Source organism: Pteropus vampyrus, unplaced genomic scaffold (genome assembly GCF_000151845.1).
Source record: "Pteropus vampyrus isolate Shadow unplaced genomic scaffold, Pvam_2.0 Scaffold141, whole genome shotgun sequence".
In the NCBI taxonomy this organism is placed as follows: Eukaryota; Metazoa; Chordata; class Mammalia; order Chiroptera; family Pteropodidae; genus Pteropus; species Pteropus vampyrus.
The window spans coordinates 3891891-3919641 of record NW_011888922.1 but is presented as its reverse complement, the minus strand read 5'-3'; the positions used below and the strand labels follow the sequence as shown (position 1 = coordinate 3919641).

The following is a 27751-nucleotide window of genomic DNA, read 5'->3' as shown; positions in this document are numbered from 1 at the left end:
AGCAAGTAGGACAACTTCTGATATCTAAAGATATTTCTTCCCTGTGGCTGACTTAGCTAGTTTGCTCACTTGAAAATTTTCCACCCTTAACAACACCTGCGTCCACACCCCTTCAGCCGGCCTTGCACATGCTCGGTTTCCTGGCCCACATTCTAGCAGCCGGGCCAAACCAATCTTCGCGAAGGAGCGCAGCAGGGCGGACAGAGGGAGCAGCAGGAATAACCAGGCGTGCTTCCTGCAACAAGGGCTAGGCCTCCATACCTCTCCAGCCCGCCTCCTCTCACGCGAAGAGCAAGGGGCCCCTGGCGGAGCGGAGCCCCAGGCGCGCTCCCCTGGGAGGAAGTGGGGCGGGCCGCGGGTCGGAACGCCAGCCCCGCCCCCGCCCGCGTCGGGCCCCGCCCCGTTGTGAGGCTATAAAGTGCCGCGCTCCGCTCGGCGAGCGCAGTGGCGGCTGCCAGGGCTTCGTTTTCGGTTTCAACTCTGGCCGCGGCCGGCTACCCGTCCGCCCCCAGCTCCCTGTGCGGTAGCCGCTCCGGCGTCCGCGTGGTCCCCGGGCTCCGGTGCTCGGCGTGAAGCCCTGGCCCCGGCGGCCGGGGCATGGGCTAGGGGCGGCGGGTAAGGCGGCTTCCCGCAGGGCCGTGACTCGCACCGGCTTCAGCATGAAGACCCTCATAGCCGCCTATTCCGGGGTCCTGCGAGGTGAGCAACGGGCCCAGGCTGCCCGGAGTAAGAGCTCTAATGGAAGATCTGTGGTATCGTGTGAGGGGTCTGGGCGATGGGGTGAGGGTCTGGGAGATGACCTGTCACCATCGAGGGGTCTGCAAGGCCTTGTGGGCTTTCTTCCTGGGGTTATGAAGCTGCAAGTTTTTCAGGAAAGGCTGTGATAAAGGACTCTAAGGCAAGCAAGAGCATGTTCTTATAATGAGGGTACGTTGCTGAAGGACTGGCCACTATGTAGGTTGAAGTCCCGACCTCTTTTCATTTGACAAAGCTTGCCGCCCCCACTCTCCTTAGATCATTTGCGTCCGGAATGAGGGGAGAATAATGGTTACCTAGTCTGATCTAGGCAATCCAGCATGGTAGTCAAGTCTGGGTTTATTCTCCACTCTGGCACTCATCAATATTTGCAATTTCTGTGACATCATTTCCCTTCCCTCAGCTTGTTCTTCTCATCTGTGAGATAGGGGTCATATCTGAGAACTCTTCTCCAGCCCCTAGCATTGTTGGTGGTCCCTGGCAGTTCTTCCCCTCTCCTCACCAGGCAGAGCAAGGCGAGAGAGACTGCATGGGTAGAGTGGCAAGGGTTTTGCAATGCCCTGAAACAGCCACCAGACAGAGAACATGCCTGGCTGGGACAGGTGTGCCGGTACCTGCCCTCTACCCCACACCCATCCTCCAGCCCAGGCTCTGGGACCCACTCAGCAGCGACTGTGAACTAGCACACTTAGAACGAGGGGCAGAGGACCCTGGGTGCCCCCTAGTGTGGAACTGAGTCTCTCAGTGAATCAAGGGCAGAGCTATTCCCAAGTGAAAGAGCATCCCTTCCACTTCCCACACTGCCCACCTATAGTTGGAAAAACTGTGGTTATAGAAGGCATAACCTGCCCAAAGTTTTCTTAACAGATGCCTTGGCCATGGGATTAAATACGAATCCAGAAGACCCTGGGAAGTCCTCATAGCTGTCCTGATCTGAGTGTGTCTTGCTTGAATCCTCCTACCCTTTTTTCTGCTTATTGAACCTGCCCTACTTAGGGTTTTCTTTAGTAACTAACAACCGCCTACTTCACCCACCTTCATTATAAAAAATACAACATGCTAACTATTTTCTATATTTGAAAAATATAGAAAAACAGGATGAAAATAAAAATTGCTGGTATCAACTACCCAAAGATAGTTTTCTATTGCGTTTTAGTATATTCTTTATAATTCATACACATTATATAAAGTTGAGGGCACGCTGTAGATATAGTTCTGAATCCTGTTTTCTCCCTCTTGATGTTACATCATGAGTATTTCCTTCTCTTACTCAAAACCACTTATAATATTATAGTGGCTACAAGGTAATACACCCTGAAGCTGTATGTATTCCAGTTTAACCGTATCCTGGGTGTTGGTGGTGTTACCTGTGCGATTGTTGCTGTGATTGCTCCTCTTGGTCTGGATGCTGCTTATTGCCCTTGGAGAGGTACAGAGCTGCTGTTGCCTTCTTGGATAGCAAGCAGACTAAGCTGCCCTATGTACCTGGCCCAATAGCCTCTTGACAGCATCTCTTACTTAAGAGTGCTGGTCTGTTCACCGTTCTCTTTGATACTCGTAACAGGGGAAGGAAGGGACTTACTCATGTTCATGCCTTTAAAAATGCCTTTGTCTCTAGGGAATGGGCCAGGTCTCTGTGCTAGTCCTTCCCGGAGATACCTTTTCTTCGCCTCTGCGGTCCGTAGGCTGAGAGCTGTATCTTCCAGGAGCCAGGGACCCTGACTTGCATTTTTGACCTAGAGTTTGTCATTCAGGAAGACTTCTAGTGAATGATTTTGACCAAGTCACTTGATATCATATCAGGAGCATTTCCCCATGTTGTTATCACATCTTGAAAACATTTTTTTTAAAAAATTGGCTGCAAGGAATTCCATAGTGGGATGCAGCAAAGGCTGGTATGAAATGCAAACCAATTACTTCAGTTCTCTGGGATCTACTTTGGTAACAGACCGGGTGGGGTAAGCAAATTTTGTGTTATCTAGGCATCTCTATTAGACCTGCTTTCTACATCCTTGGTTTTTGATGACACTCCCCAGTGGCCTGGTTTGCCTGTGCAGATAAGTTTCCATTGTTGTGAGGTGGTGAACACCCTGTTAGTGGCGGTATTCCAGGAGAGAACATGGATTCTGTGAAGGGAAGTCCTATGATGGGTGAGAGATTGAAATAGATATCCTGGTATCTGGTTTCTTGACCAAAAGAAAAGATCACTTGTATGGGTAGGTGGGTGTCTCTTTTGAGGCGGGGAGATGGGAGTCTCTGTCGGTATTTCCTAATTTCCGAAGGTCTATCCTGGGACCAGGGTGGAGGCTGCAGAGTTAGTCACATTTGCATCCCTGCCTTTGCCCCTGCATGGGAGACTCTTCGGTCAGAGCCCTCTGATGCCTGCCTATATCCCTAGGATTCAGCGCATGACCCAGCATGAAATGGTGGCAGCCTTGGTAAAATTCTGAGCTGATTTGTTTTGTGTGGCTCCAAAGAGCAAGGCGAGGAACAGGGGTGGGATTATGGGTGACAGGTTTTGATATAATGGAGGAATTCTTTCTAACAGCTGTTGCAGACTGCAGCAGCCTCGGTGTGGGTTGCGGTGAATCTCCCCATCACTGGGGGATATGCAAGCAGGCAATTAATGGAGGTAAAACGAAGAGGCTAGATTGTTGGGAGATAACTCTGAAACTGAGGGTTGACAGTTACCTAACCTAGACTTACATTATAGGATGAGAACATCATTCTCATGTTCCCCTGTCCTCCAATTCTTTGTAGCATTCCCCTTCCCCTATACCACTTCCCCAACTGCACAGAGGCCACTTTGAGGTTATTTGTGTTACCGAGGACTCTTTTGGGCTGGGAAAGGAGGGCCAGGAATAATAGTTTATTAGCAGGTTGGATGAGTCAGCAGTGGCCAGTGTGGAAATCCTGCTCCACCCCCATCTTCCCACCCCCAAATTCAGCAGCAATAATTGAGTGATAAAATCATAGCTATCTGTTAATACTGGATCTGGCCCAACCCTCATGTTACAGGTAGGACACTCAGAGCCCCAGAGAGAAGGCACTCCTTAAACCAAGAGAGAAGTATGGTGAGATGGCTGAGGGATGAGCACGTGGCTCTGGTCATTGTAGATGCTCAACAACTTCCAGTTTCCATGATCAGGGTGGCAGATCACGGCCCCCTCCCCCCACCACCGAAGCTTTTTGAGGAAGCTCTCCCAGCTTGCCTTGATGCATAGAGACACCACAAGCCCCCAGGGCTTTGATGCCAGGTGAACTGCCAATTGCCCCTCATCATACTTCAAACCTTCCAAACTTTTCCTCGTGGCTGTGAAACCCCACGTGAGCACCTGCCGACCTAATCTCCTATAGAGTTATGCTCCAGAACTGCCGATGGTCTTCCTCTTCCTGCAACATTCCCACCAATTTAGTCCTATCTCAGGGCCTTTGTGTGTGCAGCTCCCCTGCCCAGTCTTTGCATGGCTGGCTCCTGATCATTCAGTCTTCTCTCATAGGCTTTTCCTGTCCACACCACCTGGAGAACCTCCCCCTAGTTGCTACATCTTGTTTTATTTTTTATAGCCCTTATCATTACCTAAAATATCATATGTACTTCTCAGTTTAGGTAATTGTCTTTCCCATAAGAATATCAGCCCCTTGGGAATGAGGACCTCGTCTGTCTTTCTCGGTGTTGTGTCCCTGGCATCTAGCACTGCACCAGCATGTAGTAGGTACTCAGTAAATATTTGTTAAATGAACGAATCATTAATGGGCCCTCAGCCCTCCTGAGAGCTGCCCCATTCCTCTTGGCAGGAAGCCCTGCTTTTAGCCTTAGTGTGATTCTTCGATCCTTCCTCAGGCTTCCTCTATGCCTGCCTATGCTGGGTGCTGGGGCGCAGCTATTCCCTGCCCTAGAAACACCCACAATCTCATGAGGAACTGAGGGCCAAGTAGGTATAGCCGAGCTCACCATGGTTCCCCTCATCACTTCCAGGGCTTAGAAGCCAGGAAGCAAGGATCCAGCCCTGGCTTCCTTCCGCAATGTGGCTGGCAGCTCACTTCCCTTTGGGGATCTTACTCCCCCATATGGAAAATAAGATCAGAAATATCAAACTCTCAAGAATGTGAACTTTGAGTGAACGTGAATGGAAAGTACTTTGTAAACTAACTTGTGACGCTCAAGTTAGTCCTTGTCATTTATCCTGTGTGACACGTGCAACAGGCCCCGAACACTACAGAGAATTGTAGGCTTCACTCTGGAGCATCTAAGAAGTTTTGCCGTGGTGGAGACCCTTTGGTTTATTGATGTGTCAGACTCTTGCACACAGGTCGGTCAGCCCTGGTCCCTGCCTTTGAGGAAGTGAGACTAGGGAGATGTACACAAGATAACAGTGTACAATGATCCACGCAGGGACAGGGAAGGAAGCAAGGGGAATTGTGGGGACTTGGAGGTGAGGGTGGGGTAGCTAAATCATCTTGGGATCAGGGAAGCCTTCCTGGAAGAGTTGCTATTCAGTCTGGCTATTGAGAGATGAATAGGCATTAGCAAGGCAGGCAAGAATAGTCAGGTACTGGGAACAGCATAAACAGAGGTATGAGATTTGGGTCGGGGAGGGGCGGTCTGACTGCAGGGCCTCTTAGCGACCAACACAGGCCAAGGTCCTGGTGTGCTGAGAGGCCTAGAGACAAGAGAGACAGTGGATGCTGTGTCCAGGCCTGGAGTGGCTTACCTAAGCCCATTGGGGGCTGGTTGGAGAGTATTGGGGTAATGGGGGAGATTTGAGAGGTCCTGGGAGAGTAGCATAATACATTTACAATTTCTTGGCCTCTGCCACTTCTGGGGCCTCCTGGGATGGAGATGCTGCTGGCAAATTTGAGGGCCTGGAGCTAGGAGTCAGGCCTGCGTTCTTTCTAGCCCCTGCTCTGCCCCTGAACTGCTGTGAAGCCTGAGCAAGCCACAACTCCTTCCTGACTCTCAGTCTCCTGATCTATAAAATGGGCAAAAGCATCATGCCCAGGTTGACCTGCAAACCCCAGGATGCTGAACCCCTGAACTCTTTGTGCAAATCAACAGAAGCAGGAAATATAAATCTCTTTCATTATTCAAGCAGATTTAACAGCCCTGAGCAAAGGGCCAGGAGCCTTACTCTGCATCTGCTTTCCGTGTGGCCTTGGACAAGACCCTGCCCTCTTGGAACCTCATCCTCCTCATCTGTACAGTGAGGAGGGCTTGATGAGATGGCCCCATTGGGTTCATTCCAGCTCTGCTGCAGAAATGTGATTCCAGTCCTGCTCCTGACTGCAGTGGGATGCTGGGGGTTAATCTCCTCTTCATTCTTGTCCTCAGTTTGTCCTTGTGAGAATGGGTTCAGGTCCTGCTTGGGGCCCAGGTAAATGACCCCAGAGCTTAGCTCCCCATACTCGCTTATGGGGAGCTATTTTGAGGACTCCTTGGTGACTGCCCACGGGCTGGTGGTGTTGCCATGGCAACCCCTCCACTTCAGTAGCTGTTTTTTTAATGTGTCAGAAGGTGGAGGTGGGGAGTGGGGGCCATTCGGGTCCTCAGCAATCATCTCCATGGTCCCAGTCAAAGTTCCAGAGTGTCAGGAACATGGAATTACTAGAGCCCCACTTCCTTGACCTCACCTCCCAGGACTCTGCCTACTTCATGAAAACCAAATACTTGAAAACCTCTGGAGTAGCCCAAGGAGGGGCCTGTCGTCTCTTTAGGGGATCTTTTGTGGGTAAAAATTCGTTAGTAGATTCTAGTAGAGCAAGGAAGGCCCAGATTGTCAGGACCTCAGATTTCAGCTGATCCAACCCAAACCCCTCTTAGTGCCAGTGGGGGAACTGAGACCTAGAGATGGTTTGAGGAGTCCCAGGTTCCTAGCATATCTGTGGATACTCAGATTGCCTGGGGCCCTGCCCAGATCCTCTGCAGAAGGCCCTGAGGACTGAGAAGCAGGAATCTACTGAGCCCAGGCAGGGTCCTGATAAGCAAGCCAGGAGCTTCCCAGGCAGCACACCTGCCACAGCTGTGTGTTGGCTTCCCAGTGATTTGGCTTCCCCCTTGAGCTATTGTGCTCATGGCCTTGCTTTAAGGACTCCTAATTTGCAAAACAGAACACTTAAAGTGGGGATTATTAGCCCTTCCAGAAAAGAACTCCCCAGTGTGTTGGACCAGGTAAGTGGCTGGCTAATTGCACAGGGACCCTTAGGCACCATCTGCAGTTCATAGAGAGAATAGGAGGAGTGGGTAGCAATCTTCCTGGCCTTCAGGGTTGAGTTCAGGACTCCTTGGCCTGGCATACCCAGCCTTTCATGACTCCCTCTCCACTTTCTCACCTAGACTCACACACTCACACAGTCTCTGCTGTAGCCTGGCTGAACTACTTACAGTTAATTCCTCACACTTATGCTCTCTGTCTTCCAGGCCTTTGCAAATGCCATTTGCAGAACTCCAGTACCTGAGGTCCTGACTCTGCACCTCCCTCCTGTTAGCTTGGCAAACTCTTACTCATCCTTTACATCTCATCTGACCTATTACTTCCTTCAGGAAGGCATTCCTGAGAACATCCTCTAGGCTGGATTGGGGGCCTCCTCTGGATTCCCTGGCCCTGACTTATCCTCTGTGTCTAATTATTCATAGCCCTGTTTCCTGTGGCTGTCATAGCTGGGTTAGGTAGCCCTGGGAAAGAGCTCAGCCTCCAGCAGGTGCCCAAGAAGCAGAGGAGAGGCAGGGTCTGGAAGCTCTCACCCTGGTGCAGCACCTGGCATGTAAAGGGTACTTAGCATTTGTTGAATGAATGTTAATGTTTGGCTTCACCCTTCTCTCCCTTCCTCTGGAGCCTTCCATTTTTGCCCCTTTCTTTAACCCTCCAGCTGAAGGAGACCTTGCCCTCCTGAGTCCCCGGAAAGCTCCATTCGACCCTCTGTTATGGCCTAGATCAGTCAGCCATGGACTGGGCTTATCTCTGTTCTTGTCCAGGCCCTGTTTGTTCATCTCAGTCTCTTCGAGCATCCAGTCATTCAGCAAACATTGACCGAGCACCTGCTCTGTGCCTGACCCTGTGCTGGGCACAGGGACCTAGATAAATAAGACATGATCCCTGCAAACAAATGCACGCTCCTTCCCATAATGAGAAAGGCTGAGTAGAGGGGTGTGGTGGGGTTAGAGGGAGGAAGTCTTCCCCCAGGAAGAGTCAGCTTGGACGGGTGAGGAAGATCTCCAAGGGGCCAGTGCCCAATGCCTGGCTGGTGCTGAACCACTAACCAGACTGGACTTATAAGTGACAGGACTCTACCTGGGGGAACTGCAAGCAGGGCCAAGAGTGTGAGGAGACTTCCTGGAGGGAAGGAGTGGCTGGCTGAACATGTGGTGAGATGAAGAGTGGGACAGCTTCGTGTGCAGGTTTTGCCAGAGCACAGCCTAGACTTGGGCTCTGAAATAACAGGTAAATCTCTCCAGAGCTATGATGGGCCCTGTCGTTATCACAGGTGTGGACTCCTGCTGAAAGCTACCTTGGGGTGGGGGCTGGGGGGTGGAAGAGAGCTTGCCTCTGGCCTTGAAGATGTGGCATCTCTTTGGCACTTGTTTTAGCTTCCTGGACCTCCCTGGAGCTGAAAGGGTCAGCCAAGGGTTAGTATGTTCTTCCTCTGTTTCCAGGCAGACTTGTACTCAGCCCTTTGGAGTAGCTTGGGGCAATTTCCTCACCGTCCACTTGGCAGTTGGTGACTCGGTGGCATCTCTGAGGAGCCACTGAGTATCTTTCTGCTCTCTGACAGGCATGCCAGATGCTGTTTCTTTTCCTTAAGTTCTTTAGATTCCTCACAACAATCTTGAATCATAACTAAAGGACACTGGGTCTCAGACAGGGGTAAAGACTTTCAAGGTCTCATCGCGGGTAAGAGGTCAGAGCCAGGATTTGAATCCCAAGTCTGCTGATGTCAACACTTCTACTCCGAGGCAGGGCAGCGGTTGTTATTACTATTAGGCAGGAGAGTACACCGAGGCTCACTTGATAATTACTGGCATTCATGTAGGTCTTTACTTTTTATGTAGCTCTTGCCTATACATTATCTCATTTAATTCTCTCAACAGTCTGGTGAGGTAGGTATTAGCTTCATTGTACAGATGAAGAAACTGAGGCTTGTGCCGGAAGTGACTCACAAAGCTACGCTTCCGACAAGTTAGGGGCCAATTCTCCTGACGCTCGGCTTCCTGTCCTCCGCACCTTCCCGAGGTCGGCTGGCCCCCTCCCCAGATGCCAGTAGTGATGGTGGGTAGAAGAAGCATTGTGGGCCGTCAGAGTCATGACCTTTGTGCTCCTGCCTTCCTGTGGAGGCTGGCCATGCTCAGTGCCTCCTCTCCACAGGTCAGAGGGTCCTCTTACACTGCTCTCTAGCTTATTACTCTCAAATTATTTTTCTTCGTAGCTCTCATCACTGCCTGACACTACATCATACCTTTACGTATAAGTTCTTTATCTCTCCCTCAAAAAAATTTAAGGCCCCTGTGGCTAGTATAGTGCTTGCTACCTCCTAAGTGCTCCATGCTTCAAGTCTTATCTCTGTCCCTACCCACCTCCTCTGGAAGCCATTTTTGACTACTGTTGCCCTTTCTAGTTTCTCTATTCTCAGCTTTGTTTGGGGTAAACGTGAACCCCCATTCTTGGGTCATAGAACATTCACTTTGGGCCTGCCTCTTTTCAACTCCCTCCGATACTGTTCCAGCAGTTGCCCCCAACCACGGTGCCCACTTTCTTCCTCTTTGCCTCCCAGATCTTGCCCTCAGAGCCCTGCCGAGGCCTCATCGCCTCTGTGGAGCTTCCCCTATCACTACCCTCTCTCTGCTCCCTCTTCTCATAACACACAACTTTGTGTTTGCCCATTATTAACACCCCTTCCCTCTCTGGCCCATGGTAGAAACAATGACAGTAGCTACCACTTAATCACCTATCATGAGTTTTCTTCGTTTCGTGCTCCCGAAAACCTGTGAGGTGGGATTATTGTCCTCATTTGACAAATGAGAAAACTGAAGCTAGGGGAGCCTAAGCGACTTGCCCAAGATCACAGAGCTATGCAGGACCAGAGCTGGCCCAGGGCCCTTTTTCAGATTATGAGAATTAGAGGTCAGACCCTGCCCCCTCAGGCTTATGTGAGAGGAAACCTTGGTTTTATCAGCTCTGGGTGTGCCTCCCTGGTCACTGTGCTATCAGATGTTGGCAAGGAGGTTTTCAGACACACAGACACCCCTCTTCCAAGGTGGGCCTATGAAGAAGGGTGTTTGGCCCTACTGCCATGGGCAGCTCTGGCTTAGCCCTTGCAGAAGGGGCTCAGCTTATGGGAACATGTGTTGGGGGGGGATGGCGGAGAGGGGGGTTCACATTCCTTTCGTAGCCAGTCTACAGGAGAATGCTCCCTCTAGACTTGGGGCACGGAGTAGGGCAAAGCATGCAGTCCTCCCTCAGCCGGGGGCGTGTCCCTGAAGTGTGGACTGGCTTGGTTAGTGGGGACCAGCCCTCAACAGCGTGGCATTTAGAAAATGAGGGACTCGGAGCTCAAATACCTGCCTTGAGTCCAGGTTCCCCTACACTCTGACCTCAAGGAGGTGATTTAACATATTTTGGCTTCATCTCACCTCGATTTCCTTCTATGTGAAATGGTGTTGCCCATCCCTGCCTTGTCTACCTTTTTGGGGAGAGCTGTGGACAGCGAAGCCCCATATAGACAAGAAGGGAGGCAGTTCCTTTCTGGGTGTAAGAGAGCTGCTCTGGGCCCCTCTGGCAGCTCCACTCTCACCAAACCTAGGAGCAAGTGAGCCGTGTAAAATAAATGGTGCCTGGGAGCAGCTATGTGAATTTGACTTTGGGAACCTTTTTTCATAAGACTAGTCAGCTCGCTCTATAGCTTGTCTTGTCTTGTCTTCCTCCATGAAAAAAAGGACAGGGGTTCTGTTCCCATCACAGGTGGGAAAACTCATGCTGAAGGAGGGTAAGAGACTCACTTTCCCCACCCCATCTTCAGGGTCCTCAGTGATGGGGTTGGGGACCTTCCTGTCAGGCAGCTCAGTTTAACTTGAGCATCTAGGCCTTCAACTGCCTCTGAGGCCTATGGATTTGCTTATTCATGTAGTGAACAGGCTTTCTTTCACATGCCTTGTGTAGGCTCTGAGCACACAGATGAATCAGGTGCCAGCCCTAGTGTCCAAGAGACGCTGGCAGTGGAGAGTGGCCAAGTAAATAGATACTGGCTGCTGTGGGACTGATGCTGAGAGGGTGCACAGATAGTGCCATGTGCCAAGGGAGGGTGAGTAAGGAGTGCCAAAGAAACAGATTAGAGTTGGGACTTGGCTAGATGCTGAGGCTTCTTGCTGGCCCCTCCCAGGACCTGAAAACAGGCTGGTTGTGAAGGTGGTGGCAGTGGTGGCATCTGATTGCAGTATTGGCATCCAACCAGCTTTTACTGGACCCCTTCTAGCCACAGCCAAGGCATAGGAGGTGCCGACAGCTGAGTGGTGAGGGCTGGTGGTGGCCTAGGGGTGCCCAACTGAACCCTCACTTCCCATCTGCCAGGCAGCTGTGCCAGGGCTGTTGCAATGTGGCAAGGCTCTAAGTGGTGTCCTCAGGAGGGTGGACACCAGAGTCCAAGCAGTCGAAGAGATCATAGAGTTCATCCTCCCTACCCCCATTTTATAGAAGGGGAAACTGAAGCCCAGAGAGATCAAGGGACTTAGAGGTAATGCAGCACATGGTGGCAGAGCTGGGACTGGAACCCCAAGGCCTGCTGCCACTTAGACTCCTGCTACACAAGACACCTGCTTCTGGCTTGCTCCTCTGATGGAAAATAGGTCATTCATTTCCCCCCATCCCTTCCCAACCTTCCCCCACTTTGTCATGGGGAGATGAGAGAAGGAACTTGGGGGACCTGCGGCATAGAGATAGAATGCCGGCCTGGATGTTAAGGCTGATTTGAGCCCAACTCTGGCACCCTCTGGCCAAATGTCCTTGGCTATGTCACTTCCCTGAGCTATTTTTATCACCATCAGAATGGGAGTGATGATGCCAAACTCACAGGCCTGATGAGGAGTCAGAGAACCTGTGGAAGTGCTATGGAAGCCCCCAAAGCTTCATGGACCGTGTGGGCACATATCTGTCACCCAACCCTACAGGGAGAGAGCCCGGGGGCCTGAGAAACAGCCAGAGCAGAGACCTTCTCTTCCTCTCACTTAGCAAACCTTACTGAGTATTCACTCTGGGCCAGGCCCTGGCAGGACACTAAGAACACAGATGTGGCTCAGAGCCAGGCCTGGCCTTTGGACGGATTCCAGGATGATGGGAGGAAGGACTTGTAACCAGTAGTGAGTACAAGGTGCGGGGCTGTGGGAGCCCAGAGGGAGGACTCCATTTCTCTCTTATTTCTCCGTACTTCTGGCCTCTCCTGACTTCATCTTTAGGAAGGTTCTCTCCATGGCAGGGGGCAGTGGTGGGGGGCCGGTGATCTGATGGTAAAATGGGCCCTGACAATTCCAGGCTTGTATAGGTCTTAGAGTTTATAATCCCAGAGAAGGAAAGACAACCTCTCTCCAAAGGCTTGCCCTGTCTGGGTTTTGAAAGAGAACTGCCTTATCCCATTATCAGGGGTTCATCAGGTAGGCAAGGTGAGGAGGGGCTTCCTAGGCAGAATAGCAATGACTCAATATTTCTTAGGTCTGTATGGGGCTTCCACGGGGCTGGGGTTCAGCGTCATGGACAGGCCAGCTCCTGGGGTTGGGCTCTGTGGTCAGCCAGGTTGGAATCGTCTGGCCAAGAGGCAACTGAGCAGGCCCCGGCCTGAGGAGTGTGGAGTGGTAGCTCGTTCCTGGCCTCCCTCTCTAGGCAACCACTCACTGATTCCCACAGGGACATCTGACACTCCTCAGTGGACTTGCACATTTCCCACTTTGTTGCAGAGCTGGCTATGGGCTGTAGTTGAGACAAAGCCGGTTGAAAACAGAGTGGGTAGCATGGGAAAAGCCTGGCTCTGTCCAACTTGCTGTGGGGCTTGTGCAGGTCCCTCAGGCCCTCTTCCTATCTGGGTGAGGGCTGGACAAGATGGTCTGCAGCTCCTGCATTCTGCCCTTGTCTAACTGTGAGAGACTTCTAATAAGCTTAGCAGACCCAGGTTTTTTCGGTTGTTTCAATGGGGGATACGTCGCCAACATGGAATTCCTATATGCCCCACTTCCCTCCAAGCAGGAGAGCTCACATAGTGGTAATAAGAACAACCGGTTGGTTGGCCCTGACCCAAAGGCAGAGGCTGGACCCAGAGCCCTTTCCTTAAGCATTCATCAAGATGTTGGCCTCAGGTCTTGTTTGCAGTAGGCAGTGGTCAAATGAAACAATGTCTGATGTCCTTCCCCCCATTGCCTTTCTTTCCCTGCCCAGGAGAAGGTAGAGGCGCCCAGCTTCTCCCTCTGCCCCTGCCCCACACCCCAGACTTGCCCTACCTGAGACTTTGGACTGAGGAACTTGTGAAAATGCAGATTTCGATTCAGTAGATCCACTCTGGGGGCCCCACATCCTGTACTTCAAAACAGCTCCCAGACCACACTTTGAGTAGAAAGGTGCTGGATGGAGTCCATTCTATCTTTTCTTCACCGAGGGTACTGGCCTGTTCTGGACCCAGAACAGGGACTTGCATACCCCTAAGCCTAATCTTAGCTGCCATGGCCCCTGCTTCACCTCATCTGGCATAGCTCAGGAGGCAGAGCCAGCTGCTAGGGATGACTTAGGAGGCTAGCCCTTGGAGCAAGAGTTCAGGCCTATGCTTGGCCTCACTTCCCTCCCCATTTACCTCCCCAGGCTTCTCCCCATTTCTTAACAGGTTTACCAGGGCCTGGTTTACCAGGCCCTGAGCGTACCCTATCCTTGGACTTGACTGTGTCCTATGAGCACTTGGTACTTGCTATGAGAGGAAAGATGATGACCTGAGCAGAGGGCAGGAATCCTGGGTTCCAGCCCTGGCTCTACTGCTTGGGTTACCCTGCACAAGTCAGTGAATTTCAGAGTCTCCCTGATGGTCCCATTGGACTATTCTAGATGACCTCAGAGGGCCATTAGTCTCCAAGATGGGTGGGAAGGGCCTGTGACAGTAGGATTTTTATATGGAGGGTGAAGGAACATTTATGTGCCAAACCTCTAGAATGCCTCTGTGGCCCAGCCTTTTTATTTATTATTTTGCCACCTCCGATCCAGTTTACCTGTGGAGTATTAGATGCTTCTGAGCACCCAATTTGTATGTTACACCCAATTTGTGTAACATTCCCTGAGGACATGTTAGGGGGCCCTGGTGGTATTGTCTGGGGTCACACAGTGAGTGGAACCAAAGTTTGAACTAAAGTCTGACTCTTCTGCTGCATCAAGCCCCCTCCCTCTGATCCATTAGACCAGGTAAAGGGGACAGGACTGGTATGCCTACCTTGAGGCCTGATGTTATCTGTGTACCTCCTAAAAGTCAAAGTAATTGTTGACTTTCAGGTGATGAGTATTATGTTCCTTTCTAAACTCGCTGTGACCTTGTTGTTCTACAGATTTTGAAGAAATGCAAAGGCTTGAGTGTAAGCCCCTAAACCCTCTCCCTCCCGCTCCCAGCAGTAGGCCAGGGTGAAAGGTCCTGAGACCCTCAAGGACAAGATTATGACTTAGTGTGAAGGAATGTTTGACCAGCACACAGTAGACAGTGAAGTTGTGCTGAGCACAGGGCATGCAGCTGGGGCTCAGCAGACATTTGAAATAGCCCACTCCTTTGGTCCAGCTGGCGGAAGGAATGCATTAGGAGCCTTGCCCATGCTCTTCCCCAGTGTTGCCTCTCCCACAATGACCAGGCTTTCTGGTCACACTGCCCATCAGCCACTGGAGTCTGGAGTGTCATCCTGGGGACACAGCCACAGAGTCAATTAAGTGGGCATATCTTATTCTAACTTCCAGGCTTGGCACTTGCTTGGTAGCAAGCATAATTGCAGCCCTCAGTGTCCAAGGCTGCCTGAAGCTCACTGGCCACTGGGTGCTTTGCGGAAGTGAAGGCTCTGGCCTAATTATTCTCTGGGCTCCAAGCTTTGGGCACTAAGGTGAAGCTGAGAGTGCTGGTGGTCATGATATCGGTGGTGCTGGAGGTTGGGGCAAGAGGCCTCAGCTCCAGGAGAAAGGGTATCAGTCTTGGGGATAAGGGGAGCGGGGTGGCAGGGATTGGGCGTGCTCAAAGTACAGTTGGAGAAAAAAACATTACAAACTGGATGTTGAACCTATGTCCTTGGCCTCACAGAAACAGATAGCACAGATCAAATATTTGTCCTGGATCCAGATAAAGGAAAAGGACAAGAGTTTGAGGTGGAGGGAGAGACTGGGAAATTATGGATAGCCTCCCCCTAGCCTCTTTAGAGACCTCCAAAGTGAGGGTCTCTAAAATGACCCTCTGAGGGGACATCATTCCAATTGGGTATATATAGAAACTGGAGCACAGGGAGGCCCAGAATTATAAAGCTACTGGGTGGCAGAGCTAGGATTTGAACCCAGGCCTGCTGATTTGTGACCCATGCTCTTCTCACATCTAGGAAGGTGCCTAAGGGCAGTGTTGGGGACTCTGAGGTTGGAGGGAACTGTGGCAGCCAGCTGACATCTTTCCTCTGTTATAGGCACTGGCTCCAGCATCCTCTCTGCCCTCCAGGACCTCTTCTCTATCACTTGGCTGAATAGATCCAAGGTGGAAAAGCAGCTACAGATCATCTCAGTGCTTCAGTGGGTCCTGTCCTTCCTTGTGCTGGGTAAGCCAGGGCTTAGAAGGTGAGGGCAGGTGGAGGCCATCTCCCAACAGAGGTTAGGGCAGGAGCTCTGCTCTTCAAGGGTGAGGGGTAAGAGCATCCTCCCACTTTCCACCTTTTGGGTCCCCGATCAAGTACTCTACCCCTAATCATGTGTGAGGATTTAGTGAGATTTGATGGGAGGTAGTGGTATGGTTCCCATTTTATAGATGGGAAACCCAGGTCTCAGAGAACGTAAGTTACTTGTCCAAAGTCACACAGATTTGAATTCAGATCTATAGGACCCCAAAGCCTGTGCTTTTCCCACGTGCCCTGCCCACCAACAAACATTTCCAGCAGGTATATTACTTTGTCTTAAGGTACTATGGTGCTCGGTTTGAGTCTTAACTCTACCACAAACAAACTCTGTTCCCTTACCCAGGTTCCTTGATCTGTCTGAAAGTTAGTTTCCTCATTTCAAATGTGAGGAACATATTGCCTACTTCACATGGCTTTTGTGGGGATAAGGAACGAGAGCAGGTGGCACAGAGACTGGTTGTGGTGGGTTCTCACACACCCCGTGAACAGTCCCCAGCTGCTTTCCACAGCCAGCTCGTCTAATGCGTGCTTCCTCCCCTCTCAACACCTCCCACGTGAGTGCTTTGGTTGCTGCTTCTGCAGGTCCAGGTTGGTGCCCTCATTCCCTGGATTGCCGTCCAGACCAGGCTCAGGACATTGCGGGTTATGTGGGAGGAGGAAAGGGTCCAGGGGGCCAGCAGCCTCTTGTCTTCCCCAGGCCCCTGTTGTCCCCAGCATAATAAGCGGCTTCCCCAGCATATCAGGGCAGACAAACCTGCTGCAGAGCAGCATAGAGTACATTCCAGTGTCTGTGGGCAAGTCCCTCTTGGTGGCCCAGTCTCAAAACTGTCCAGGCCGATTGGAATTATCAAGAGTTACCTTGTTAGTGCTGAGCAAGCATCCTTCCAGTGGGCATGGGGGCCTCTGAGCCTACATTTCCGGGCAGCTCTGTGCTGCCTTTCCTGCCCTTTGCAGGGCACAGGGGTGGTACATAGGTGCTATTTATCAAGTCCCCATAGTGTACCAGGCACTTGCCATGTCTTGACTTCGCACTTTACAGGTGAGGAAATGGAAACTCATGGAGGTTCAGTGAGGCTGTGAAGCCCATTAAGTCCAGAGCTGGGATCTGGGTGGAGACCAGAGCTCCCACCAGGGTGCCCACCTTAACAGGGAGCGCAGAATTGTTGGACTTGCTCTGAAACGGCCAGTCTTCAGCTTTGGGCCCAAAAGTAATACAGCTCAAAGTAATATATGAGAGTATGTGCACATTTTTCTGGGGTCAAAGGCAGTTGCTGACCTTTTCTTACAAGGACATATGGCCTCAGAAAGATAAAAAACACTGGTTTCGGCAATAGGGCAAATTAAATTGGCTCCGTCAGGGCTCAAACCCCAAACTCAGCCTGCATTTGGCCACTTATTAGAATCCTGGAGTAGAGAGCGCAGTATAACCCAGATTACTCCATTTTCAGGTGGGAAGCAGAGGCCCAGTGGGACAGAGCTCATTCAGAATCACATGAGAAGGAACTAGTAGCACCAAGGAAAGACCCTGTAGTCTTCAGCCTCCAAGACTCCTGCCTTGTCTGTGGCACCAGCTCCCTTAGTCCCCATTTGCACCAAGAAGCCACTACTATCCTTGTCTGCGTGGGTCAGAGCTTGGTTGATGGGGAGTTGAGCAGCGGGTGAAACCCCAGCCCATGCAGCACACAATAGGCTGTGGCCCTGAGCTGTAGGTTAACAAGCCCAACCACAGCCCAGAAACTGGCCAAGCATCTTCCCAACACCCTTGTGTAGGTGGGAGCCAAGCCCTGTAAGAACAGCAGGTCTGTTGAGTTGCTGCTAATTATTACCCTGAGCAGCCCAGCCACTCCCTCCTGCTGCCACCCACACCTGCTGGCAGAGGCTCCCCTGCAAAGGCTGCTGTGGCCCCATCAGCTTCCTTCTGGAACAGAGTGACTCTTCACTACGTTTTTACCATGGACCCCTCTGGCATCCTGATAAAGGCTATAAACCTTTCTCAGTGTTTTTAAGTATGTAATACAAAGTGCATCGGACTTCAAAAGTCCAATACTGAAATGATACTGAAATATAAATATGCACACATTAAAAAATCAATTTAGACATATAGTGACACATGCGCTTTTTATTATTATAGCAAATAAAAAGACCTAGCAGCAGGCATAATCATTGCTATAATTCTTAAGTAGTAATGATAATAAATGATTTTTCGAGATATCTGCAATAGCTATAAACATGATATGAAAACACCTCTATTTTCTATTGGTGTCACTGTCAATAGCACTGCTAATATTATTGTGGTCTGTTACATTCATAAATGAAGGAAGTACTAAATATCCGTAAGAGATGGGTAAAAATTAAGATGTCATTTTTTTTTTTCCCCATCCACGTCCATGGATTTTTGATTAGACACTTAACTGTGTGTTAAGTCCTCTTCACGCATCATCTCATGTAATCTTCCCAACACCCTGTAAGGAGATTGAAGGTCAGGGATGGGCTGTGGCTAGTGATTGGCAGGGCCAGGGCTTCACGGAAGAGCATGTTCTTGCTCTTCACAGGGCTTCTGCTGCCTCCCTGCCACTGAGCAGCCACAGGCTGCCCTGCTCACAGGCCCTAAGGACCAGAGTTTTGAATCACAAACTTTACCATGATGTGTGGGGAGGGGGTGATTGTGCAGATGGTCCTGAGCCTTCCACATGTGGAACCATTGGGGCTTTTAAGTAGTTGTTCACATCTCATGGACCCTGTGGTGCTGGTTCCTGTGCAGCCCCACAACCTAAGAGGGTGGAGCAGGGAGCCCATTGTTCAGAGGACTGGAATTAGGCTCTGAGAAAGGAAGTTTGTTTGGTAGATTTAGTTCACTTTTGCTCGATAAACCTTTGCTGTGTTGGTTGCTGGGGCTGGAGAGGTTAATCTGACCCAGTTCTGGCTCCCAAGGTGCTCAGGAGCTGAAGGACTACCTGCCAGAAAGAGTCTGATGGGAGAGGCAGATAATGACGAGACATGCTGAGTTCTGCAAGAGAGAGGCTGTGGACATACAGGAGTTAGGGAGAGTGGACACCCCAGGCTGAGAAGGTCTGGAACTGGAACGCAGTCTTCGGACTCTGTCCGTTGTCTTTTCCTCAATCCAGGCTGCCTTAGCACCAGAGAGAAGATAGTAGATAGTAGGTAGGGATCCCTACCTTCCCAGAAAGCCCAGACATCCAGGCAGTGGGCCTGGGGTTCAGCTGCTCTGGTTCTTCTACCTCTCGGGAGAGTTAGTAGTTTGATGGCAGCTAAGTTTCTAGGCTGCTCAGACCCTCACCTGAACTTCACAGGCCCTCTCAGGTCTACCTAGAGCATCTACCTGGCTTCTGAAGGAACCTGGATACCTGTGGAATCTAGGGAGCTAAAATGTCCCTTTCCAGGCCTGAGAAAAGAGACCAGAGGCAAACTCCTCAACAATGTGAGTGACTTTGTAAGTGGCTTTAACTTAGACATAGCCATTCACCAAGTCACCTCAAGCACTTCACAGTTTGCCTTTAACAGAGTTTGGTAGGCTACAAGTGTTTCCCTGGAGACTCATCTTCCCTGTCTGTGATGTCACACTCACTCTTAAGCTGGTCCTGAAAAACTGGATGCCTGGTCATTCTATGTTCACTACCCTTCCTCAGATAGTTGTAGGATTTCACCTACCTTGGGGAGAGCCTAGGTCAGGAGTCTAGAACAGGACTGGATTGTAGATGACAAGGGACTGCCATTTTCCTGCCCTTAGACTCATGGAGAGTCTATGCTGGCCCTCCCCTCTCCCTCAGGAAACCAGAGGAGGCTCAGCGTGGTAGGAGGAAGAGAACATGGAATCAGAGCTAGGCAGAGCTCTAGAGTACCCCTGACCGGCACAGTGCCCAACAGAGAGTGGACATACAGCAAGGGTTGGCTTCCCTCCTTGGGCAGTGGAGAGGGTACTGGATGGAGGCCACACTTCTACCAAGCATGAGTACCTGCTGCCCCCAGCCCTGTGCTGAGTGCCAGGCGGCAAAAGAGACATGTGCACCCCCTCACCCCCCAGTGTGGAAAATTCGAAGGTGAGAGATCCATGTGAGAGGAGAGTATCATATTGGAGAATAGTTCTTGGAGAGATGATATCTCAGCTATGCCTTGAAGGCTAGGGAAAAATTGGAAAGATAGAAGCCCTGATGAGGGCATTTAGGGATGAGCCATGAGGCAAACCAGGCCTGGCATGGACCTTCCTCCCTCTCTGTGCCATGTTATTCAGCCTTATGGCCAACAGGCCCAGAACAAAAGTGACTACATGAAAGCTGGCCCCAGGGAGGCTTCTGAGTGTCCTGCTCATGGGCTCTGGGCTTTTGCTTGGGACTACCTGGCACTTTGTCATGTTGGAAGCAGCCAGTCCTCTTCCTGGGGCAGGACCCCTCTCACGGGTCTGTCCTGTGATAGTCAGGGGCTTCTAATTTTGGTGAATTTCTAAAGCCTCGTACAGATTATGGTTTGAATCCTGGCTCTGCCACTAGCCTGCTGGCTGACCCTGGGCAAGTTACTCTCTCCTAGAGCCTCAGTGTTCTCATCTCTAAAATGGTGTAAAAGTCACCCAACATCAGATTTAAGACAGTGGCTCAGCCTATGTTGTGGGACGTGGAGGTACTTGGTAGGCCCCTCCCCTTGTTTGTGGTAACTGTGCTGGGCACTGAGGTGGAGAGAACATGCAAGGAGCGGGCAGGAAGAATGGCTCTAAGGCAAGCTTCACAAGAAGCTGAAGTCCACCTTCACTGTTCCTATTGCCCAGACAACATGGAGCCCATGGCCATTTGATGCCAAGACAGTCCATCAGAGTCTAAGAGACAAGACTCATGTCCCCATGAGCTTGCTCCTCCCCAGGCTGTGCCAATGGCCCCAGCTGTGCCTAGCTTAGTGCCACAATAAAGGCTCACTCAGTCCCTTGGCAAGCCCTCAACCAGAGAGGAGAGTAAGGCCCACCCAGGGGAGGACAGAGCCTGACCTATGGCCATCTGCCTGCCTTCCAGGAGTGGTCTGCAGCGTCATCCTCATGTACACATTCTGCACCGATTGCTGGCTCATCTCTGTGCTCTACTTTACCTGGCTGGTGTTTGACTGGAACACGCCCCAAAAAGGTAAGGGCATGGGTTTCCTTGCCCCACCCCTGCACCCTCAGAACCCTCCCTCCTGCACAAGCTGAGGTTCCTCATTGTGAGTGCTGCTCCTTTTTACTTAACACCTACTATGTGAAAAGCGTCAGGCTAGGCTAGGGTATGGTTTTGGGTGTGTGTGGGGGGGGAGGACACGGGGGTAGTAAAAGTGCCTCAAAGGGCACCATTCACTTCCTGTAGGAGCTTATGCTCAATCAAGGGTTTGCATAGCATGAGGGAACAAACATGGAAAGGGAGGGGTCCAGTGGGAAAGGGAAAGGATACAGCACAGGGTGATAGTCACCTACCTCAGGGTTTTACCTTGGCTCTGTCATGTCTGCCTTGCTTGACCGTCACCCTCCTTTACTCCCACTCCTTCCCAACACTGTATTTTGTTCTCTGGAAGGTGGCAGGAGGTCACAGTGGGTTCGAAATTGGGCTGTCTGGCGCTACTTTCGAGACTACTTTCCCATCCAGGTAAAGACTTGCGGGTATTATCTTGAGAGGGTGGGGATGGATGGGAAATCTGAATTGAAGCCTTAACCTACCCATCCACAGTGACCACATGTGCTGAGTTGAACCATGTGACATCTCCCACTATGATCATTTGTTCATACTCTACACCACTTAATGCAGGATTTGAGCAATTTGGGATACATAAAATGCCATACCAGGTAAAAAGAAAAATCAAGACTTGAGGGAAAAAAATACTAGTATTTCAGCCATAAGGGTCAACAAAGTTGTGGTAGTTGAGCTTCATCATTAGCTCTGAGCTTCCTGGCAGCCAGGGCTAAAGGGGAAAAGTGATTGTTGGTTCTCATTTGGAGAAAGGAAAACGCTTGCTAGTTCCTTGGGAAACAAGACTCGTTCTAGCATTTGGACCTAAAAGATGTTTCAGACGCTGAGATCCTGAGTGATACAATTAGCAGGTATAATAGCAGATATTCCGGCCATCGCTTGTCTGCCTTTCAGTGAATGTGAAAGGCATAACTAAAAATGGAGTTGATTTATCAAGAACAATGCTAAAGTAGTCCATCGGCTTAAACCAAGGTTAGCACTAAACCAAGCATAACAATAGGTGTGAGGGGCCTCCTTTCCTTCTGAAGCTTTTACAGAAATATCACTTCTCTCAGACAATTATGGATGGGTTGCTGGGGGTCACGGCCATGAGAATGAGGACCCAGGAAATTTGATGTGTATTGAAAGAAGAGTGAGACCCTAGTTGCTGAAAGGCTTGGGGAAGGCTTCTAGAGTATCTGCTCCTAGGACTGCATCCTAAAGATAAATAGCACTGAAGAGTCAGGGAAAACAATGAGAGCATAGGCACCTGAATTTGAGAAGAAGAAGCTTGTGGAATGCAGAGGGAGGATCTCCATTTACTGGGCTTTCTAGGAGCCAATACCTTTCTCCAAGGAGTCTCCTTTAACCCTTATAGCACCCTGTAGGGGGTATTAACTTTATCCCCTTTTTAAAGAAGAGAAAGCTGAAGGTCAGAGTAACAAAGCTGACTGGGGTTAGTGAGGGGTAGAGCCAAGATTTCAATTGCTGTCTTTCCTCAAAGTCTGGGTTCTTCTCACTGTAGCACGCTGCCTCCTGTGCACTAGAGCCATGGGAAATAAGCTTGGGGAGACACTCAGGCTTCTCTTAGGCTTGGTGGACGGAGGCAGGAAAAGCCCAATATGGCTCTGGGTGAGGCACCGTATCTTTCAGGGTGCAGTCTCCCCATATGAAGCAAGTTTAGACGAGTTTGGTCTCTGAGTTTCCTTCCTGTTGCACCATTGGCTCCTCTGGGCCCCCCACACTGGTCTTCTGGTCTTCTGAGCCCGTCTTCTCTTAGGCCAACCTTTAGGTCCTGACAGGATAAATGGTGCCTTGGTCTGGCTCTCAGTCTCATCTCAGTCACCCTGCCTGTGGTCTGCAAGCTCGGTTGACAAGGCAGAGGAATCTGGGCCCTGGTGCATATGGATGAAGCTGGTAGATTCTAGATAACTCTGGCAGAATCCTGAAGGTTTTCCCTGCAGGGGAAAGACCTGTCTGGCCAGCCCGCTCAGCACCTCAGCCCCGGCACACCCTAGCTGCTGAGGTAACCCAGCAAGAGAGAGTGGGGTCTGAAGAGTGTAAAAGTGTGCATGACACAGGGTGGTATATGTATGCTGTTGTGAGTCAGTGACTGAGACATCCTGGCATGCTGCCTGAGGGAGGTGGTAACCGCACATTCCTTCACTGCACTTGGTGTTGTGGGGCAGCCCAAGGGCTAGCTCCCTTTGCCCACCTCAGCCCAAGCCCACTTCTCCCAGGATCCTCAGGGTCGGGGTTCCTGCTCCTCTTTTTCCCTGACCCCATCTCTCTGGCTGCAAGGAATTCAAGGATGTTGTTGCTGGGAGGATGTTGCCTCATAGGACCCAACCCTCTCAATTTGGAGGTGAGGAAACACTCCCAAAGAGAGGCAAGGACTGGTCCACGTGTACAGCGAGTCCATGCCAGCGTTAGTACTAGAATCTGGGCCCCAGGTTCTTTCCCACTAAATTCTTACTGCCTGTTTCTCTGTGAAAGATTCAGTCCCAGATGTCCTATTGGATTGAGCCTTGCTTCCTGTGTCTCCCTCTATTTGGCTGTTGTAGATCTAGGTTGAGTTCCTGCTCTTTGTCACTCCATTCATGGATCGACAATTGTTGCTTCCCGTGCAGTGCTAGGCATGAGGATACAGAAGGGTCAGCCTTAGTCCCTGCCCTCAGGTGGGCTCATCATCTTAACAGATCCTGCTAGACTTTGTCATTTTCTGCCCTTGAGACCATAGGCTCATTTTCTCAAGCTCAGTGAGCTTCATTAACCTTGTGCAGAATGGAGCTGTTCATATGATCTACTGCGCCCTCACCTAAGGGGCCAGGCCTCAATGTGCAGGGTGGCCTGCCCCTTGGGAAACCTCCTCAAGGCCGAGAAGAGGGTGACTTGATGACTGTTGGTCAGAACTGGGACAGGCGAATGCCCTTCCCTGGTGATCTTTGCCTTTTTGAAAAAACAAAAACAGAATCCTATGTCCCTTATCACACCTCTGTTCTAAGAAGTCAGCTGGGAGTTGGAGCCACAAGACACATGTGAGCTGGCCCTGGGAAGGCCCCTGAGCACCAGGACCAAAGCCACGCTAGGTCTGAGACGGGCTGGGCTGTCGGAGCTCAGCCTGGGCTCTCTTCTTGCCTGCTGGTGACTTTAGCCAAGCTACTGCTTGGGATCTCAAGCTTCTCTTCTGTGAGAGGGTTTGGCCTTGGTGACCTGGCATCAGGGCTGATACACTGTGAAGTTGTATATGACCCTCTTGTCTCACCCCCTTTTCCCAGCCGCTTGCCAATGGTCGTATAATGGTCTTTAGCTGTACCACCTACCCACACCTCTCCTCTCCTTTCTTAGTGGAGGCTCTTTGCTCTTTGCCACCAGAGCAGCTCAGCTGACCCAGAGAGCATCCCTTATCTCAGCAGAGGTGAGGCTCATGTGTTAGCATAGCCACCAGGACTGCTGGCTACCTGGGAGAGGAGTGGATAGTGCCTGGGTCACTGATTCCTGAGAGAGAGGCAGGATCTTTGGAGAGGAGACTAGGAGAGACTCTCTGAGCTTAGGATCATCTATCTGTCTATCTGCCTAATTTCACATATGGGCCTACTGAGGCCCAGAGAGGAGGGACTATCCCAAGGTCACAAGACAAATCAATATCAGGACTGGTATAGGAACCAAGGCTGTCTTCTTTGGGGCCCAGGTTCTCACTCCTGCGTTCCTCTGCCACCGTGCCCTGCTGTGTGAGCTCAGGCAAATCTCTGCTCTTCTCTGGGTTCGAGTTTCCCTCTATATCGTTCCAGGGTGGCACAAGCCTATCTGAGCATCTTTCCTTCCCTGGAAGGCAGAGTGTGAGGAGTGACTTGCTGAGAATGTATTCCAGGCTTACATGAGCCAGCAGGCCTGGCCTGGCCACCACATTGGACAGAGACTTTGTTATGGGAGGCAGTCAGGGGACACAAGAGCAGACATGTCAACAGAGCCTTCATCAGCAGTGTCCTTCCTCTTCTCTCTAGGATGGACACTCTGTACAGTCCTAGGAGGAAGGTACTGTGACGCAAAGACAGATCAAAGCTGCATCAGATGACTGCATTCTTCTGGGTACTGCACCAGGGCCATTAACTTGTACTGTGCCCCCAAGGCACCTCATTTAATCAAATGTCCTATCAGACAGAGGCTTGGGGAAGAAGGAAATGATTTAAAGAGCCAGCTAGGGTTCCACCAGGTGACACATCTATAATTCAGGCCCCAGGAAAAGCACACCTGAGTGGCCTCATTAGAGGTAGAGGATGTTTCACTGTACCCTCTAGGAAAGCAGCAACTCCTTTCTCTAGGCCTCAGTTTTCCCCTTCTTATGAAAGGAATGGCATAGATGAGGGCTCTGCCAACCCATTCTGTACTTTGGGCTCCCAGGCCCGGCCACCAGCTCAGGAGCAGGTTTCTGGCGTGCTACTGGCTGCCTCTGCTTACCTCAGCACCTTCCTTCTTCGTGGAAACTGGCACAAGGTGCTTTTTCATTCTAGTTTACTGAGAGCTAACGTGGTGGGCAGACCTGCTCTTTAGGTAACAAAACGTCAGGACGACCTCTTTGCAAAGCTCATAAAGCTGGGCTCCCATTAGATCTCATTGCCCCCACCCCACAAATCATGGATTAAGTTGCTGCTTTTCTCCATTTATGTAGTGGACAGCTAAGAGTTGGTTGGGTTTTGAGCAGCTTTAATTTGCTTGCCAAAGGCAAAGTGGGATAAAGAGTAAGAATGCAATAGGGGTTAAAACTCAGGAGGTCTTGCTTACCCTTACACATATGGGCAGTTACAGAGCTGGCAATAGTGCCAGCCAATCTCGCTTCCATCTCCCCTCCAGCCTTCCTCACCTGAAGATTCAGATTTCAGTTTCCCAGAGGCCAGCCACCCTCCCTCCACCACCAACCACCCCGCCCCCAATTGAGCACAGGTTGCTTCCCTCAGCCAGGAGGTTCCCAAATTTGGAGTCATGGAAAATCTAGGCTCTTGATATTCTGCCAATGACCAGTGTCTGCTTCCAGTTGGCACCATTGCATGGAAGTGGTCACTTTCATGCTCTGCAGGTAGCAGTGTCATCAGTGCCACCGCTCTAGAGAGGTAGGGCAGCCCATAGGACCAAAATGTTCATATCCTTTGACCCAGGAACTGTTTTTCTAAAAGTTTGTCTCAAGGAAATAATCAGACATGTGGGTAAAAATAAGATATTTATAGAAGCATAGAGAAATTCTGAGAGAAATTTTGGAAACTTTTTAAAGGTCCATCAGTTGGGATTTGATTATAGTTCCATTACATGTAGATAGCTGTGTGACAGAATAATACAGCCATAAGAAGATGTGTTACGGAGGAATTGTGATAAGGAAGAATAGATATCATATGCTTGGTAAGAAGTTATGTAAAAATGGTATCCACCACATGACTTCTATTTTGTAAGGTTTTTTTTTTTTTTTTTAAAGCATGTGTATATTATTTGAGTAGAAAAATGACTCAACATATCAGAGTAGTTTAGCTGGAGGATGGAGGCATGACAGGTGCTTCTGTTCTTACTTTCCTATATTTTGAAAATTCTCTATGGTCAGTCATTATTTTTCTAATCAGCAAACAAATATTTTATTTTCCAAACAAAATATCGATGCTCTCCACCCTTCTTCCTACCCTCCAACCCCACTGTGTTTGTTGTAGTGCTGCGTAGGTGCCTCCTGTTGCTCAAGGTTTAGGGAAACTTGGCACCACCCATCCCACCCTCCAAGCCACTGGCCTCAGGGCAGAGGGTGGGCCCCAGGGAAGCTGATCATTCTTTAGAGCATCCCAGGACAGCTTTGTTAATAGAACCACACGTCAGCTGCCCAGCGACCTCCCTGTCCCTAATGTGGCTGGCACAAGGTTTGTTGCTTGCCCTTGTCCTTCCTGCATCAGAGCCCGAGCTGAACCTGGCTGCCTAGAAGGAAGTTTCCATTCTGGCCAGCTCCACTGTTCCCTCTCTAGCCAGCCTAAGGGACTTGGACTTTATCCCGATGGGAGCTGGAGAGTGACAGGTGTTGCACTGAGTTTTAGAACAGTCACTCTGGCTGTGGTGAGGACGATGGTCCCAGAGGGAGGGAAGGCAGGAGTCTGGCAGAGTGCGAATAAGAGGACTTGGTGCGTTTGGCTGGAAAAATAGGAAGAATAAAAGAGAAAGTCTCCCACTCCTCATTCCCAGAGACTCGCAGTCCAAATCATGACCACCGAGCACCAGGCACTGTGGCCCCAGTGATGAGAGTGAGGTCAGGTGTGGAGTCACTTCAGGCCCAGAGTGCCAGGGGGCATGGCACACCCAGTCTGTCCCCTACTTTCTGGGCATGCCCCAGTACCCATCACCTGGTCGGTTTCCTCTCACCTCGAGTTTTCCCTACAGCTGGTGAAGACACACAACCTGCTGACCACCAGGAACTACATCTTCGGATACCACCCCCATGGCATCATGGGCCTGGGTGCCTTCTGTAACTTCAGCACAGAGGCCACGGAAGTGAGCAAGAAGTTCCCTGGCATAAGGCCCTACCTGGCCACACTGGCTGGCAACTTTCGGATGCCAGTGCTGAGGGAGTACTTGATGTCTGGAGGTGAGAATCCACCTCTGCCTGTCCTTGCTGGGCTCCACTCTCAAGGCCTGATCCTCTCCACTGGGCAAGGTCACAGAGAGGCCAGGAAGCCAGTACACCATGCTCCAGTGGCTGGTCCTTTGCTGAGAGATGCAGCCTGCCACAGGCACAGTGGGTCAGGGTTGAACAGGAGAGCTGTTCATACAGTCTTCAGGATTCAACTCGGATAACAGCTTTCCTAGGAAGCCTTCTCTGACTCCTTTTCTTGGCGCCCCAGTGCCTGTGCTGCCCTCTGCACAATCTGATTGTTATCCATGGCTGCCTGTAACCCCCTACCAGCTTGATTCACTGGAC

At 50.7% G+C, this 27751-nt stretch overlaps 1 protein-coding gene across 1 annotated transcript in view; it reads left to right on the top strand.

Annotated features, from left to right (window-relative positions):
• Positions 1–434: 434 nt before the first annotated feature.
• DGAT2 (diacylglycerol O-acyltransferase 2) overlaps positions 435–27751 on the top strand; it is a 32201-nt gene continuing 4884 nt past the window's right edge. The window contains exons 1-5 of the mRNA XM_011368400.2: positions 435–699; positions 15413–15541; positions 20632–20739; positions 21161–21231; positions 27214–27418. Coding sequence (XP_011366702.1) covers positions 660–699; positions 15413–15541; positions 20632–20739; positions 21161–21231; positions 27214–27418 — 553 coding nt within the window. The 5' untranslated portion in view covers positions 435–659. The remainder of the gene's footprint in view (positions 700–15412; positions 15542–20631; positions 20740–21160; positions 21232–27213; positions 27419–27751) is intronic.